Raw genomic sequence first — 16,996 nt, 5'->3', positions numbered from 1 at the left:
TGCCCGTGTTGAGAGGTGTGAGACCTCTGCAAGTTCTTTTGCCAACAAGATGGAGGAGAATAGCTCAGCTAATGAGCATGTGCTCAGAATGTCTGGGTGCTACAATCACTTAAATCAAGTGGGAGTTAAACTTCCAGATAAGATAGTGATTGATAGAGTTCTCTAGCCACTATCACTAAGCTACTAGATCTTCGTGATGAACTATGACATGCAAGGGATGGAATTAATCCCGGAGCTGTTCGCGGTGCTTAAGACCGCAAAAGGTAGAAATCAAGAAGGAGCATCAGGTGTTGATGGTTTAACAAGACCACTGGTTTCAAGAAGGGCAAGGGCTAGAAGGGAAACCTCATGGATGGCAAACCAGTTGCCGCTCCAGTGAAGGAACCCAAGGTTGAACCCAAACCCGAGACTAAGTGCTTCTATTGTAAGGGGAACTGTCACTGGTAGCAGAATTACCCCAAATGCATGGTAGATAAGAAGGCTGGCAACTTCAAAGTATATACGTGTTATTAATGTGTACCTCACTAGTACTCCTGGTAGCACCTGGGTATTGGATACCGGTCCAGTTACTATTATTGGTGACTTGAAGCAAAAGCTACGGACTAAACAGAGACTGGCTAAGGGCGAGGTGACAATGTGTGTTGGAAGTGTTTCCAAAGTTGATGAGATCACCATCGCACGCTCCATCTGCCTTCGGGATTAGTATTGAACCTAGATAAATGTTATCAGGTGTCTACGTTGAGCATGAATATGATTAGATCACGTTCATTGCAATACGGTCATTCATTTAAGTTAGAGAATAATGGTTATTCTGTTTACATGAATGATACCTTTCATGGTCATGCACCCTATGTGAATGGTTCATTGAATCTCGGTCGTGGTAATACACATGTTCACGCCAAAAGATGTAGAGTTAATAATGATAGTACCACTTCCTCGTGGCACTGCCGCTTAGGTCATATTGGCGTAAGATGCATGAAGAAACTCCATGTCGATGGATGTTTGGAGTCACTTGATTTTGAATCACTTGACACATGCGAGCCATGCCTCATGGGCAGGATGACTAAGACCCCGTTTTCAGGTACAATGAAACGGGCAAGTGACTTGTTGGAAATCATGCATGCTGATACGTGTGATCCAATGAGAATTGAAGCGTGCAGTGGATATCGCTATTTTCTCATCTTCACTGACGATTTGGGTAGATATAGGTATATTTACTTAATGAGGCACAAGTCTCAAACGTTTGAAAAGTTCAAGCGATTTCAGAGTGAAGTTAAGAATCATCATAACAAGAAGATCATGTTCCCATGATCTGATAAAAAAAGGGATTTTATGAGTTATGAGTTTGGCAAACACTTAAGACATTGTGGAATTGTTTCACAGTTGAAGCCACCTGGAACACCACTAGGTTATGGTGTGTCCGGACGTCGTAATCGAACCTTATGAGATATGGTACAATCTATGATGTCTCTTACTGATCTACCATTTTCATTTTGAGGTTATGCGTTAGAGACAGCTGCATTCACTTTAGATAGGACACCATCTAAGTCCGTTGAGACGACGTCGTATGAACATTGGTTTGGTAAGAAACCAAAGTTGTCGTTTCTTAATGTTTGGGGCTGCGATGCTTAAGGCTTCAGCCGAAGAAGCTCGAACCCAAAGCGGACAAACACATCTTCATAGGATACCCAAAGGTGATAGTAGGGTATACCTTCTATCTCAGATCCGAGGGCAAATTGTTTGTCGCTAAGAACGGGTCCTTTCTCAAGAAGGAGTTTCCCTCGAAAGAATTGAGTGGGAGGAAGATAGAACTTGATGAGGTTGTCAAACCTTTACTTCAACCAGAGAGTGATGCAACACAGAAAGATGTTTTCTGTGGCGCCTATGTCTGTTGAATAGGAAGTTAATGATAGTGATCATGAAGCTTCGGATCAAGTTGCTATCGAACCTCGTAGGTCGACAAGGATATGTACTACTCCTAAGTGGTACGGTAATCCTATCTTAGATATCATGTTGTTAGACAACAATGAACCTACGAGCTATGGAGAAGCGATGGTGGGCCCGTATTCTGACAAATGGTTAGAAGCCATGAAATCCGAGATAGGATCCATATATCAGAACAAAGTATGGACTTTGGTGGACTTGCCCGATGATCGGCAAGCCATTGAGATAAATGGATCTTTAAGAAGAAGACAGACGTGGGCGGTAATGTTACCGTCTATGAAGCTCGACTTGTGGGAAAGAGTCTTTTCACAAGTTCAAGGAGTTGACTACAATGAGAATTTCTCACCCGTAGCGATGCTTAAGTCCGTCGGAATCATGTTAGCATTAGCTGTATTTTTCGATTATGAAACCTGACAGATGGATGTCAAAAACAAGTTTTCTTACCAGTTTTCATAACAAAGAGTTGTATGTGGTACAATCAAAGTTTTGTCGATCCTAAGGATGCTAAAAGGTATGTTGGCTCCAGCGATCCTTCTATGGACTAGAGCAAGCATCTCGGAGTCAGAATATATGCTTTGATGGAGTGATCAAAGCTTTTAGGTTTATACAATGTTTGCTAGAAACTTGTATTTACAAGAAAGTGAGTGGGAGCACTACAACATTTCTGATAAGTATATGTGGATGAGATATTGTTGATCCGAAATAATGTAGAATTTCTGGAAAGCATAAACAGTTGTTTGAAGAGTGTTTTTCAAAGGAAGACCTGGATAAAGCTGCTTACATATTGGGCATCAAGATCTATAGAGATAGATCAAGACGCCCGATGGTGCTTTCAAAGAACGCACACCTTGACATGTTTTTGAAGGAGTTCAAAATAGATCAGACAAAGAAGGGGTTCTTACCTGAGTTGTAAGGTGTGAAGTTGAGTAAGACTCAAAGCTTGACCACGGCAGAAGAAAGAGGAAGGACGAAGGTCGTCCCCTATGCTTTTGTCATAGGCTCTATACAGTATGCCATGCTGAGTACCGCACCTGATGTGTGCCTTGCCACATGTCTGGCAAGAGGGTACAAAGGTGATCTAGGAGTGGATCACCGGATAGCGGTCAAAAATTATCCGTAGAGGATTAAGGAAATGTTTCTCGGTTATGGAGATGATAAAGAGTTCGACGTAAAGAGTTACATCGATGCAAGCTTAACACCTATCCGGATAGCTCTGAGTAGAGATACCGGATACGTATAATGGAGCAACAATTTGGAATAGCTCCAAGTGGAACGTGGTAGCAGCATCTACGATATGACATAAAGTTTTGCGAAATACATAGGGATCTGAATATGGCAAGACCCGTTGACAACAACCTCTCTCACAAGCATAACATGATCAAACCCAGAACTCATTGAGTGTTAATCACATAGTGATGTGAACTAGATTATTGAGTCTAGTAAACTCTTTGGATGTTGGTCACATGGCGATGTGACCTGTGAGTGTTAATCACATGGCGATGTGAACTAGATTATTGACTCTAGTGCAAGTGGGAGACTGTTGGAAATATGCCCTAGAGGCAATAATAAATTGGTTATTATTATATTTCCTTGTTCATGATAATCGTTTATTATCCATGCTAGAATTGTATTGATAGGAAACTCAGATACATGTGTGGATACATAGACAACACCATGTCCCTAGTAAGCCTCTAGTTGACTAGCTCGTTGATCAATAGATGGTTACGGTTTCCTAACCATGGACATTGGATGTCGTTGATAACGGGATCACATCATTAGGAGAATGATGTGATGGACAAGACCCAATCCTAAGCCTAGCACAAGATCGTGTAGTTCGTTTGCTAAAGCTTTTCTAATGTCAAGTATCATTTCCTTAGACCATGAGATTGTGCAACTCCTGGATATCGTAGAAGTGCTTTGGGTGTGCCAAACGTCACAACGTAACTGGGTGGCTATAAAGGTTCACTACAGGTATCTCCGAAAGTGTCTGTTGGGTTGGCACGAATCGAGACTGGGATTTGTCACTCCGTGTAACAGAGAGGTATCTCTGGGCCCACTCGGTAGGACATCATCATAATGTGCACAATGTGATCAAGGAGTTGATCACGGGATGATGTGTTACGGAACGAGTAAAGAGACTTGCCGGTAACGAGATTGAACAAGGTATCAGGATACCGACGATCGAATCTCGGGCAAGTATCGTACCGATGGACAAAGGGAATTGTATACGGGATTGATTGAATCCTTGACATCGTGGTTCATCCGATGAGATCATCGTGGAGCATGTAGGAGCCAACATGGGTATCCAGATCCTGTTGTTGGTTATTGACCGGAGAGTTGTCTCGGCCATGTCTGCATGACTCCCGAGCCCGTAGGGTCTACACACTTAAGGTTCGATGACGCTAGGGTTATAGGGAATAGATATACGCGGTTACCTAATGTTGTTTGGAGTCCTGGATGAGATCCCGGACGTCACGAGGAGTTCCAGAATGGTCCGGAGGTAAAGATTTATATATGGGAAGTCATCATACGGTCACCGGAATAATTCGGGGGTTACCAGCATTGTACCGGGACCACTGGAGGGGTTCCGGGGGTCCACCGGGAGGGTCCACCTGCCCCGGAGGGCCCTATGGGCTGTGTGTGGAGAGGGACCAGCCCCTTAGTGGGCTGGGCGCCTCCCCCCTAGGGCCCATGCGCCTAGGGTTTGGGGGAACCCTAAAGGGGGGGCGCCCCCCTTGCCTTGGGGGGCAAGGTAACCCCCCTGGCCGCCGCCCCCTCCTCAAATTGGATCTGAGGGGGTCGGCCCCCCTCTCCCTAGCCCCTATATATATGTGGGGGTGGGAGGGCAGCCACACCCAAGTTCTGGCGCAGCCCTCCCCCTCTCCCAAGTTCTCCTCTTCTCCCGCGGTGCTTGGCGAAGCCCTGCAGGATTGCCACGCTCCTCCTTCACCACCATGCCATCGTGCTGCTGCTTGATGGAGTCTTCCCCAACCTCTCCTTCTCCCCTTGCTGGATCAAGGCGTAGGAGACGTCACCGGGCTACACGTGTGTTGAACACGGAGGCGTCGTGGTTCGGCGCTTAGATCGGAATCAACCGCGATCTGAATCGCTACGAGTACGACTCCTTCATCCGCGTTCTTGAAACACTTCCGCTTAGCGATCTACAAGGGTATGTAGATGCACTCTCCTTCCCCTCGTTGCTAGATTACTCCATAGATTGATCTTGGTGATGCGTAGAAAATTTTAAATTTCTGCTACGATCCCCAACATAAAGTTGAGTCATCTATTTCAGAACGGAGGGAGTACCTTTTTTCATTTCTTTGCTGCCCCTATCTGCCACCTAGGCCAAAACTAAGTTGGCGCCAAAACTCCATGAGTTGCCGCCAAACCACAACTTTCATTCCTCTTTTCGCGCACGAGATAGACAGATTTGAGCCGTTGATTATTTTGGACGGTGGCAGATCGGTCGTAACCAAACAGCACGGCGCTGAATAAACCCTCGGCGGTTCCCAAACATCCATTTGTTCCCCAATTCCCCTACCAAATCGAGATGGAGGCGGCGGCCTCAGCTGCCGTGGCGGTGGCCAAGGAGGCGGCGCTGGCCGCGTCTGCCGCGGCATCGGCGGCAGAGAAGGAGGCGGCAGTGGCGGCCGTGACTGCTAGCCGCCTCAGCTGCTGCGGTGACTGCTAAGGAGGCGGCGTTGGCCGCGTCTGCTGCGGCATCGGCTGCTGTGAAGGAGGCGGAGGTGGTGGCTGTGACTGCGTCGGAGGCAGCGGCGACTGCGAAGGAGGCGGCGGTGGTAGCTTCGGCTGCTGCGTCAAATGCGAAGGAGGCAGCGGCTGTGGCGGCGACTACAGGGGAGGTGGCGGCGGCCGCCGCCGCCACTGCGATGGCGGCAATGCAGGCTTCCAAGAAGCTTAAGTTCCACCTTATCTGCGACCAAGATTCACCGGGGAGTGGCAGCTGCGATGATGTTGATGCGGGGAGTGTCGATCTCAGTAATGATGTTGATGGGGGGAGCGTCGATCTCAGGGATGATGTTGATGGGAGGAGCGTCGATCCCATAGATGATGTTGATGTGGGGATCGTCGATCTCATTGATAATGTTGATGGGGGAAGCGTCGATCTCAGCGATGACGTTGACGAGGGGACCGTTGATCTCATCAGCTATTTTGATTTGGGGAGTGCCGATCACATCAGCCGCCTCCCCGACGCCGTCCTCGGCAGCATCCTCTCTCTTCTCCCCACCAAAGAAGGCGCCCGCACACAGATCATCTCCCGCCGGTGGCGTCCTCTCTGGCGTTCTGCTCCTCTGAACCTTGTAGTGGACTACAAGAACATTAACTTGGTTCCAAAGATCCTCTCTGAGCATCGTGGCCCCGCACGCCGCTTCTCAGTCGAGGATTGTTACGTCGAAGGCAGGCTTCGTTCTTATATCCGGAGTATCTATGTAGAAGACTGTTATGATAAGATCGAAAGCTGGCTTAGTTCCGCTGCCCTGGACAACCTAGAGGAGTTGGAGCTCACCCCCGAGTTCTCATACGGCTACCTGGGGGAGTTGTACCTGCTGCAATCGTCCACATACCGCTTCTCATCCACGCTCCGCGTGGCCAAATTCCACTGCTGCCATTTCCCCAACTTAATTGTGCAGCTGTCCCTGAAGTTTCCGTGCCTCAAGCAACTCACCCTGCGAAAGGTCACCATCTCGTAGGACCCTCTCCACAGCTTGCTCTTTGGCTGCACTGCCTTGGAAAGCCTTGAGCTGAAGGAAAACATGGGCACTGGTCGCCTCTGCATCATCTCCCAAACTCTTAAGAGTTTAGGCTTTTGCGCTGACTCAAGGGGTGCTGGTCTCTTTTTGCAAGAGTTAGTCATCAAGGATGCCCCATGCCTTGAGAGATTACTACCACTAAATCCAAAGGGTGGCACAGCGAGCATACGGATAATCTCGGCACCTAAACTGGAGATATTGGGTATGCTGTCTGAAGACACATATGAATTCCACCTTGGGAGCTCAGTTTTTCAGGTAGCAGCACCTTTCATCAATTGCATTTGACATTCTTATGTGCATGCTACTGTTCTTATATTTGCACTTTGTTCTGCAGAAAATGATTGCTGTCAATTTAACAACCAAAATGCACACCATGAGGGTTTTGGTTCTCAGCCCTTCTAGCCCTAAGCTGGACGCGGTGGTTAACCTCCTCAAGTGCTTCCCTTGCTTGGAGAGGTTGTATGTCATTGTGAGTATAAAACATAGTTGCTTGCTTTAAATGTCACTATAAGCATTTGGTCGACGTGCAATCTAGCCAACTATTGTATTGCTAACCTATTGGTATTTTTCCCCCTCATTATCTCCAGTTCCAGTCAGGGGAGGGTATGAAGAATGTCTGGAAGTATGACCCATTTGACCCACTTGAATGTCTTGAGCTTCATCTCAAAAAAGTGGTGTTGAAGAATTATGACGGCATCAGAGATTCATCTATCAACTTTGCCAAGTTCTTTGTTCTTAATGCAAAAGTGTTGAAGGAAATGAAAATCACATTGCCTTACCACCGCCAGCATGGATGGGTTGCTAATCAATCCAGCCTGCTATGAGTCAGAAATAGAGCTTCTCGAGATGCTCGAATTGAGATGAGATGTGGCACTAAAGATGATTTCACACACAACAAGCATACCCATGACGTGTCAATGGACGACCCCTTTGACTTGCCCTACAGAGGATGCTATACGTGTAAAGAGAAGGGTCTAGGAGATGGTGTATACCAAATTTAATTAGAACTTGGGCTGCCAAGACCATCAATGGGTGGTGCTAGTCAGTAAGCCTCCAATCCTTTCTCGGGTGTAGTTGATGCCCATCTTGAAAATTGACTTGCCTTCTTTTGAAACCCAAGCTTATATTTCTAGCCTATATGTTGTCCCAGCCTTCTGATGTTGTAGGAAAGGATGTGGATCTATTTGACGTATCAATGGAATGCTTTGTGGCCTACTCGGGATTGTACCAGGACAAAGGGGGTGGTGTCTAAGCTCAGGCTTCAAATCCAAACTCGCGTAATGTATTTTATGTTCTATTGCTGTTTGGCCTTTTACTGTAAGCTGGTTGGACCAGCAGTTACTATATTTATGTATGGTACAACTTGCTTTAGTTAAAAAGGATGGCCTCCATGCCTTTTGTTTCAAGTTCTTCCTTTGCGATTCATGAATGCATACAAATGGAATGTTTGCAACCTTGTTTCTGCTAGTTCCAGCGAATACTGCATCTTTGGTTCATAGAAGTTGTTCTTTACACGCAATTGTTATTTGTTATCTTACATTTATTATAACTTACTTCATTCTTTCAAATAATAGCATGTGGGATTGAATGCTGATTCTTTTTTGGTATACCTTTGATGAGTATTTTGCTGACCTTGTTCCCACATGAACTGTGAAAGTTGGGAAGAAGTGCTACTCGGTTTATCAAATCATTATTTCTCTACTATCCTGTGATGTTGTGTATGCATCAGCAGCATGTTGATATAAAGAACTGGAGTTGATATAAATAGAATTGCAGAAGCTGAATGTGGCAAGATTTTTGTGCTCAGTGGATTTGAGTTCTGAAAATTCTGACACAATTTTGTGGATGTAGCAATTTCGCCCAAGTTATATACGTCTGTCTTATATTTAGTTTACAGAGGAAGTAGAACAGAAAAATAGCAACCCACTGTATATTGTACCATCAAATACGTATTAAGTATGCCATTTTGCCATTATTTCAACAAAGTGCCTGAGAGTAATTCCTTTTGCATGCCTTTAATTGTTACCATGGATCAATTGGCTTAATTTCTGATGAAATCCAGTCATTTGACACCACAGCATCAAAGGATTGCACGAGCGTTTCAAGATGGAGAATCGATATTATGTCCACATGGCCTCTTCCAATTGGTTGCGCCCCTCTCTGGTGGCTGCACTTTACACGTAAGCACAGCAAGCAGAGGTGGCATGCTAAGACACAATCACAGAAACGAATTGTCCAATCAGAGGATAACAAGAGATAGGCCCATCCATCCAACAAAGGCGTCACTGCCAGCAAGGCCCGTCAGTCTCCTGCACTATTTAAACTCCAATGCAGCTCTCTGTTTTCCACACAACACAGCTTAGAAGCACAAGACAAGCAACCAAATCTTCTTCAGGGTTCTCTGCAACTGCAATGGCGTCATCCACCATGGCACTCTCCTCCCCGGCCCTTGCCGCGAAGCAGGCCAAGATTGCCTCCTCCAATGTGTTTGGCGAGGGCCGCATCACGATGCGCAAGACGGCGGCCAAGGCCAAGCCCGCCGCTTCCAGCAGCCCGTGGTACGGCCCGGATCGTGTCCTCTATCTCGGCCCGCTGTCCGGTGATGCGCCATCCTACCTCACCGGCGAGTTCCCCGGGGACTACGGCTGGGACACTGCTGGGCTCTCCGCTGACCCCGAGACGTTCGCGAAGAACAGGGAGCTTGAGGTGATCCACTGCCGGTGGGCCATGCTTGGCGCTCTTGGCTGCGTCTTCCCGGAGCTCCTCGCTCGCAACGGCGTCAAGTTCGGTGAGGCCGTGTGGTTCAAAGCTGGTTCTCAGATCTTCAGCGAGGGTGGGTTGGACTACCTCGGCAACCCCAGCCTCGTCCACGCGCAGAGCATCCTCGCCATCTGGGCCTGCCAGGTCGTGCTCATGGGCGCCGTCGAGGGGTACCGCGTTGCCGGTGGCCCGCTCGGTGAGATCGTCGATCCCCTCTACCCCGGCGGTAGCTTCGACCCCCTTGGGTTGGCTGATGACCCTGAGGCATTTGCGGAGCTCAAGGTGAAGGAGATCAAGAATGGACGGCTCGCCATGTTCTCCATGTTTGGCTTCTTCGTCCAGGCCATCGTCACCGGCAAGGGTCCCCTTGAGAACCTTGCCGACCACCTCGCCGATCCCGTCAACAACAACGCCTGGGCATTCGCCACCAACTTCGTCCCCGGCAAGTGAATATGAGGCGATGCCCTGTGGGACTTGGGATGCATGGAACAAACATGGGTTGTGTGAAACAAAACAACCGCTACCGCGGCTTGTTTTTTCACCTGTACGATTATTCGTCCGATGAGGACATGTAACAGTATTTGATTGTTTTATCAAACAAGAATGATGGTAAACTTCCAAAAGAAAAAAACTTGCAAGATGACTGTCTGGAAGATTACTGAAATTCTCTGAAACAAATGCACAGTAGGGGAGTTCAGGGTTGCAAGAGCAGCCAAGGACTACGAAAGAAGAAGAAGAAGAAGAAGAAGAAGAAGAAAGAAAACAAACGAGCGTGCTATTTCAATGGAAAATCAAGTAGCTGTACAACTTTAAGGCCACAAGTGAGCTCATGGTTTAAGTCATTACAAGTGACAGGTACTCCCTCCGTCTCAAAATGTAAGACCATTTTTGACACTTGTGGTCTTACATTTTGGTATGGAGGGAGTACTTCACAAGGAGTAGGCAGACCTGATTACGTGGTAGTGGATTTGAACCCAGAAGCACGAGCTGTCCTCTTATCTCAGCTGTTTTGTACAGTATATTGCATACCTGATAAGATGATTTTTATCCTCCTGAGAACTAGCCTTTTAATGCAGCAAACATGTCTCAGAAAACTTCAGTTATGCATATCAATACTTTTGAAATACAATGACCTGCACAAACACTTCATCTGACGGAAGTACTGAGAACAATAAAAAGCTTTGCTCAATTGCATCATGTCCTCAAAAAATTATTCTTGTTAAAAATGTTAAATAAATCAAGCTATCAAGGTGCTTCTCCTTCCTTGCATCTAGCATGTTCTTCCTCCCGTTCTATCTGGAATAATTTCTACTGTCCCTGCTATTCAGACATTGTATCACTTGGCGTGTCTGGGCGTTTCTTTTTGGTTCCTTCTTCTTATTTTCAAACTATATAAGATCTCAGAAAATTTAAGCGACAGCCACTAGTTTCAAAGTCAATGCAGATTCTTCCCTCCTTTTCATTGATCACACATATGCCACCATTTCATTAGTCTCATTTACACAATTGCCATCCCGTGCCGTTACAATAATTGTTTTGATAATGTAATAAAAGTGGGAAAAAATATCATCGCATGTACATATGGGAATGTGGACCTGCCTATTTTTCATGAGTAGTGATGAAATTTGAGGGGCTAAAAATCATCTCTTCAATTGTTACTTTCCTGTGAAGCCCTGTCTCTCAGGCAATTACTACCATAATTCAAAAGCATTCTGTGATACCATAGGCATACCCGCCCCGGCTATCTCAGGTGACCATCAGCATGGTTGTGTTTACAATATCTGAAGAGTGATCTTGGAGGCTGTATTCTAGCACCAGCCTGAACTTCCTGATGACACAAGCCCATGCTGATCTCAGGCAGTTCAGCAAGAAAAAAAAAATCAAACTCACTTTTCTTTGTGGTAGTGATGACTGTTGGGGAAATTGAAGGCAGTTTTTAGAGTGCAATGATTAGGTTACAGCAAACAGTTTCAAACATTTGTACATAAATCCACAACAGTTTCATGCCATTTGACAACCCATATCCTTGGATGTTCGTAGAAACGCTGTCTGAATTAGATCAATTCAAATGGAGCAAAGCAGGGAGGTCAGATGATCCCAACCATGCAATGAACCAGATCAACTTCGAAGACATGCTAACTAAATGAAAATACACCTACATTACTTCCTAACGATACACTCACAAACATACTGGGCCACTACCATCAGCGCCTTTGCATTGCACCCCTAATACAGAAAACATCTACCATTAGTACCACCAAATCACCAGTCTTTGCTCCCTATGATGCAGAAAACATCTTCCATTAGTATCACCAAGGCCTTCTCCCCCCGATACGCCTCGCGAGCTGTATGTCCTTTTGCACTGCAGGGGCAAAAAAAGGTCAGGTGAACAGAAACATGCTAATGTATACATGTATTTTCTGCATACATAGTTCCAATTTGTTCAGGAGCATCCTTTTAAAGATACATATGAAGTCATACCTAACTGAAAATATTTATTTGTTATTAGAATAGAAACAGCAACCTTGATGATAATAATTCTAGTGACACTTATCTGTCTCGGTAAAACAGTACCCAAGCTTTAAGAGGAAATAAAACATATCTTGGAAATAAAGTTCTGATTTCATGCTATGTTTATATCCTCGAGGTAAGTAACAAACAGGGTAATCAACCCTGAATTTCCTGCTACAGTAACCAGATTTTATATCTAAAATGCATCATTAGAAAACTCTGGCCCATTCACAAGTGGCAAGCTATAATTGTTTTCCCGCAAAAAAAGCCATAATTGTTAGCATATCTGCTGTTTGTTTTGTGACATGTTCACCGAGAACAAAAAATACGAGAAGCTGCTGAGATATGATAACTGTGGATCTTCTAATCATTAATAATCATTGAATTTTTGCAGCTTGAAACAACATCGAAACTAGATAACACATCAAATAAAAGCAAAGATGATCCTGAAATTGAAATGCTTTTATGACTGCCATGTTTCCTTTTGCATAATATTGTAAAGGAAAGGAAGTGTTCATTCAGTGATAACTTACTGATGGTAACACGCTTAGCATGGATGGCACATAGATTTGCCTTTTCAAATACATCGACTATGTGATACTCTGCAGCCTGCAGAGGGAAAGGAAAAGAAAATCATGTGCAAACTCAAAGCAAATATACAGGACAGTGACTGAAAGCACAATTAGGACATTCAACTTATTTGATAGGCCACATATGGAATGTAGTCAACTCTATGTTAATTTTGCTAGTTATGCAGAAGAAATTATTTCTGGCAAGAGGCGACTTGTGTTAGTGTACTTACCATGCACTAGCAATCTTGTATAGTTCTATAAAAGCACTTGTGTCGTTGTACTGGATAGTGGATACAGATAAATCCTTGGGCGTTCAGATACATAACCATCACATGATAAAATTCAATTTTTTTTGGACTACCTCTTCCTCACTTCTCAGTCACACCCTTAAGCAAAATGTAATATGAACAATAGTTCAGTTTTGCGTGCGTGGCATGATTATGTTGCAAGACACAGTGACAGTGTATATCTTAGACCAAACAACGAGAAGCACCGAACTATGGCACAAAGACATTTGATTTTGGTTTTGAGTTACCAGCCACCAAAGAACAATCATGGTGCTAAACAAATGTATCAACTGCATGAACACCGGAGCATTCAGATTCAGGAACTATGCATTATGGTGATAAATTTATCAGTCTCACAATTCTCAGAACTATTGCAGTTGCTGGTTTCTTTAATGGGAACCATCAGGCCTAATAGTACACGGCAGGTTTCGGCATTGACCATTGACCGACCTCCTGCAACGAGAAGAGCGCCTGAGGAGTCCAGTGGTTCATCTCGCCCTTCGTCAAGTCGTCGGTGATCTCCTTAACCTGCAAATTTACCATCAGCACAGGACGAGCACCTGTCTCCGCATACTGAATCTCGAATCGGTGATACAGGTACAAATCGGAGGACGGGACGGGCAGAGGGGGGCACGGGTACGGGGTACCCAACCCACACTCACCAGGCGGACGAAGGGCGCGAAGGGGATGAGCGGCCCGGTGGACTTCTGGTACTTCCTGACCTCCCGCAGCGCCACCGTGCCCGGCCGGAACCGGTACGCCCGCTTCTTCTTCTTCTCCGGCTGCGGCTCCGGCGGTACCTGGCGCAGCGCCGGCGGCGGCCTCCAGCGCGGGGAGAGCTCGAAGCGGAGCCGCTTCTTCGTCTCCGTCGTCGCCGCCGTCGCCGCCACCGCGTGCTTCGTGCGACCCATCGCCGCGGGGAAAGTGTGGGTGAGTTGGGTGGTGTGCACTGAGCAGTAGTACCACTGCTTGTGCTACTGAGCAGGAGTATTACAGTAACTTTATCACGGGAGTGTAGCGCGCCTAGGAAACTGAACTGGCTCGAGGCCAAGGGGACTCGCAACCGTCACCGTCCAATGCGTGGCATAAATGTAAAATGAGTCGTTCTAGAGGGGGAAAATGTGCATGGTAGTATGGCATAAGGCTAGTCATAGTAGCAGACCGGGCTGGAGAGTGGGTCCACCACGAAAAGGAAACGCTAAGGCGGTAGGGGGCGATCGCGAGGCGATTGCGCTCCTACGCTAGGGTTAGGGTTTCGCTACTCGGGGGTGGTGTGCATCTGGCAGCGGAGAGGGAGGCGACGGCGCATCCCTAGACGCGGGCCAAGAACGGATTCTCCCTGCTGTGGGCTGCTGCTCATGGCTGGGACTGCGGATGATAAGGCGACGGCGGCGGGGAAGAAGAATAACCCGAATACATCTAAGGCGGCGGCGGCCACTCCAGCGACTGGGAGGTCAAAGACGGCTACACCAATGAAGACGGCGGCGGCAACGCCGACGACGCACAAAGGGGATGGCCTAAATAACAGAGAAGAATCAAAATCCCCGTTGGAGTGCAAGACCCCGGATCCGACGTCGAGCTTGTCTGCAAGATTGGGAGGCATGGTTCTTATGGATAAAGAAGCTGAGGGTTTCATCTTTGAAGATCAGGAGACAGAGATGCCTAAGAGTTCGAGATGGTCTGCGGTGGGGAAGGCTTGTACCACTCGTCCGATGAACAAGACAGCACTAGAAAAAGCTATGACTCAGGCGTGGGGGCTGCATAAAGAAGCTCAGTTCAGGGACATGGGCTCAAATATTTTTGTGGTACACTTTGGAAGTGAGGGAGACTACAGACATGTTATGAACAATGGGCCTTGGCAGTTTGATTTTAGTGTTCTGATCATGAAGGAATATGAAGGAAAAATGAGACCCTCGGAGATGGTGTTTGACAGAGTCGATATGTGGGTTAGGGTGACGGATCTTCCACCGGATAAGAGGACAGAGGTGTTTGGGAAAGCTTTGGGCAATTGGTTGGGAGAAGTCGTGAGAGTTGATGTGGACAAGGATGGAGTTGCAAGGGGAAACCAGTTACGAGTTCGAGCAAAAATTGATGTTTATGAACCGCTAGTCCGAGGCTTTACTTTGAAGAGATCTAAAGATGATAAGGTGGGCACATGGTTTGACTTCTACTATGAGAAAGTCCCCCACTTCTGCTTCGATTGTGGGCGACTAGTGCACAAGGGGGGTGTTTGCGAGCCCCCTGATGACTCCTCGCTCCAATGGGGAGGATGGCTGCGGGCATCCCCCGGAAGAAATACAGGAAAGGAGGGATCTAAGGGAGGGGTAGCAAGTAGCAGCAACAGTTGGAATAGCTCACAGAATGACGGTACAAGACCAAGGCACCGAGATGAGCAAGGTCGCGTGAGGGATATTCCAACCAAGAGAAATCTAAACACTGAATTCTCTCAATCAGCTGAAAACCGCACTGGCGGACAGAGTAAGCCGAGAGATGCAGAGGTGAATAGCCCTAGACGCGATAAAACGAGGAGTGGTGCTGGACGTAAGCAGGATCTGAGGGGCAGTCTGGAGATGAAAAGAGAACAGAATCTGAGGGACAAGCTGATTGATAGAAATCGGGGAAGGGAGAGAGAGTCTGAACGTGGAGCTTCCTGGGAGATGAAGGGAAAAGGATCTGCTGATGTGAAGAATGGGGGGCGCCATGAAGGTGGGTATACGAGGGTAGAGCAGCATGGGAGGTCAGAAGGTTATGGACAACAGGAAAGAAGGAGGGGCTACTACGTGCGTAAACCAAGGCAAAGCTCGGCTTATGAGTATAGGGAGATCCAGAGAGAGCGAGAAGTGCATGAAAGCAGGAAGCGAGGGCCGAGACATATGTGGGTAGCCAAGGGGGAGTCGGACAGGCCGGCAGGACAAGATGTTTTCATTCGCGATATACGGCATAAAACGTCGACAGTGTTTGACCGCATCTCAGTTAACAGCGATAGATCGGCGGACCCCGAGGATCGGGGCCGCCGGGAGCAATGAATGTTTTAGCCTAGAACTGTCGAGGACTGGGGTTGGACTCGACAGTGGGCGAACTGAGAGACCTGATTCGGTCCCACAACCCAGCGGTGGTCTTTTTATCTGAAACAAAGAAGAAATCGAGGGCTATGGAGAAACTAAGATGGAGTCTGGGGTTTTCTTGTGGTGTGGCGGTGGACTGTCAAGGACAAAGTGATGGGCTAGCGATGTGGTGGAGAGAGCAAGGTTACTGTGAGGCCATGGAGCCAGTACTTTGTGGATGCGGAAGTGGTCTGGGAAGGAAAAACCTGTAGAATCACTGGATTCTACGGTGAACCGGACGTGGAGCATAGAAAAAAATCTTGGGATGCAATCCGATACCTGAAACGACAGGATGCACTTCCATGGTTGTGTGTCGGGGATTTCAATGAAGCGCTATTACAAACCGAACAGAAGGGGGGAAACCAATGAAGCTTTCTGCAGATGGAAGGTTTTCGCGACTGCCTGGCCGACTGCGGCCTTGCAGACTTGGGTTTTTAGGCTATCCCTACACGTGGGATAACAAAAGACAAGGTGATGAAAATATTCAGGTCCGTCTCGACCGGGGAACATGCAATGATGATTTTCTAGCACTATTCCCGCACACTCACGTCCAACACATAATTACCGAGGAGTCGGACCATGTCACTTTGGTGGTTCACATTCTGGAGACGGCTCCAGAACGGGGACACCATGGTGCACGACAATTCAGATTTGAGGAGGCATGGTTAAGGCATGAAAGCTATGATTCCATGGTAGCCGAGAAGTGGTTGGAAGCGGACGATGGAGAAACGGGGCTGTCGGCCACCTGCGGCAGGCTAGGAAAGCTTACGGCGAGCATGCAAGAGTGGGGGCGTGTGGTGTTTGGCTCCATCCGCCAGCAAATCAAGCAGCTAAAGGTACAGCTAGAAGATGCAAGATTCAGAGCGTTACGAACTGGGTATACTACGGAGGTGAGGGACATAGAAGAACAACTTCGGGAAGTTTACGCTCGTGAAGAAATAATGCAGCGACAAAGATCCAGGGTTGACTGGTTAGCTGCAGGGGACATGAATACAAAATACTTCCAAGGAAGAGCATCACATAGGAAGCGAAAAAACACGGTAAGG

The 16,996-nt window shown here is 47.0% G+C and overlaps 2 protein-coding genes and 1 pseudogene across 2 annotated transcripts; 2 read left to right on the top strand and 1 right to left on the bottom strand.

Moving 5' to 3' along the window:
• Nucleotides 1–5,600: 5,600 nt before the first annotated feature.
• Nucleotides 5,601–7,540, top strand: LOC125527110 (annotated as a pseudogene).
• Nucleotides 7,541–9,054: 1,514 nt separating this feature from the next.
• Nucleotides 9,055–10,030, top strand: LOC125527112 (chlorophyll a-b binding protein of LHCII type 1-like). The gene has a single exon (XM_048691681.1). The coding sequence runs from the start codon at nucleotides 9,129–9,131 to the stop codon at nucleotides 9,924–9,926; it is 798 nt and encodes a 265-aa protein (XP_048547638.1). The 5' UTR covers nucleotides 9,055–9,128; the 3' UTR covers nucleotides 9,927–10,030.
• A 1,365-nt stretch (nucleotides 10,031–11,395) lies between these two features.
• On the bottom strand, nucleotides 11,396–13,843 carry LOC125527113 (putative histone H3.3-like type 3). Its single transcript, XM_048691682.1, has 4 exons — nucleotides 13,509–13,843; nucleotides 13,297–13,374; nucleotides 12,521–12,596; nucleotides 11,396–11,838 (listed from the first exon to the last, which is right to left on the bottom strand). Exons 1-4 carry the CDS (start codon nucleotides 13,755–13,757, stop codon nucleotides 11,786–11,788), a joined length of 456 nt encoding a protein of 151 aa, XP_048547639.1. The 5' UTR covers nucleotides 13,758–13,843; the 3' UTR covers nucleotides 11,396–11,785.
• Nucleotides 13,844–16,996: the final 3,153 nt, after the last annotated feature.

This window comes from Triticum urartu, unplaced genomic scaffold, assembly GCF_003073215.2.
Source record: "Triticum urartu cultivar G1812 unplaced genomic scaffold, Tu2.1 TuUngrouped_contig_2917, whole genome shotgun sequence".
Taxonomy (NCBI): domain Eukaryota; kingdom Viridiplantae; phylum Streptophyta; class Magnoliopsida; order Poales; family Poaceae; genus Triticum; species Triticum urartu.
The sequence above is the reverse complement of the archived record's forward strand: the minus strand, read 5'-3'. Positions and strand labels throughout refer to the sequence as shown.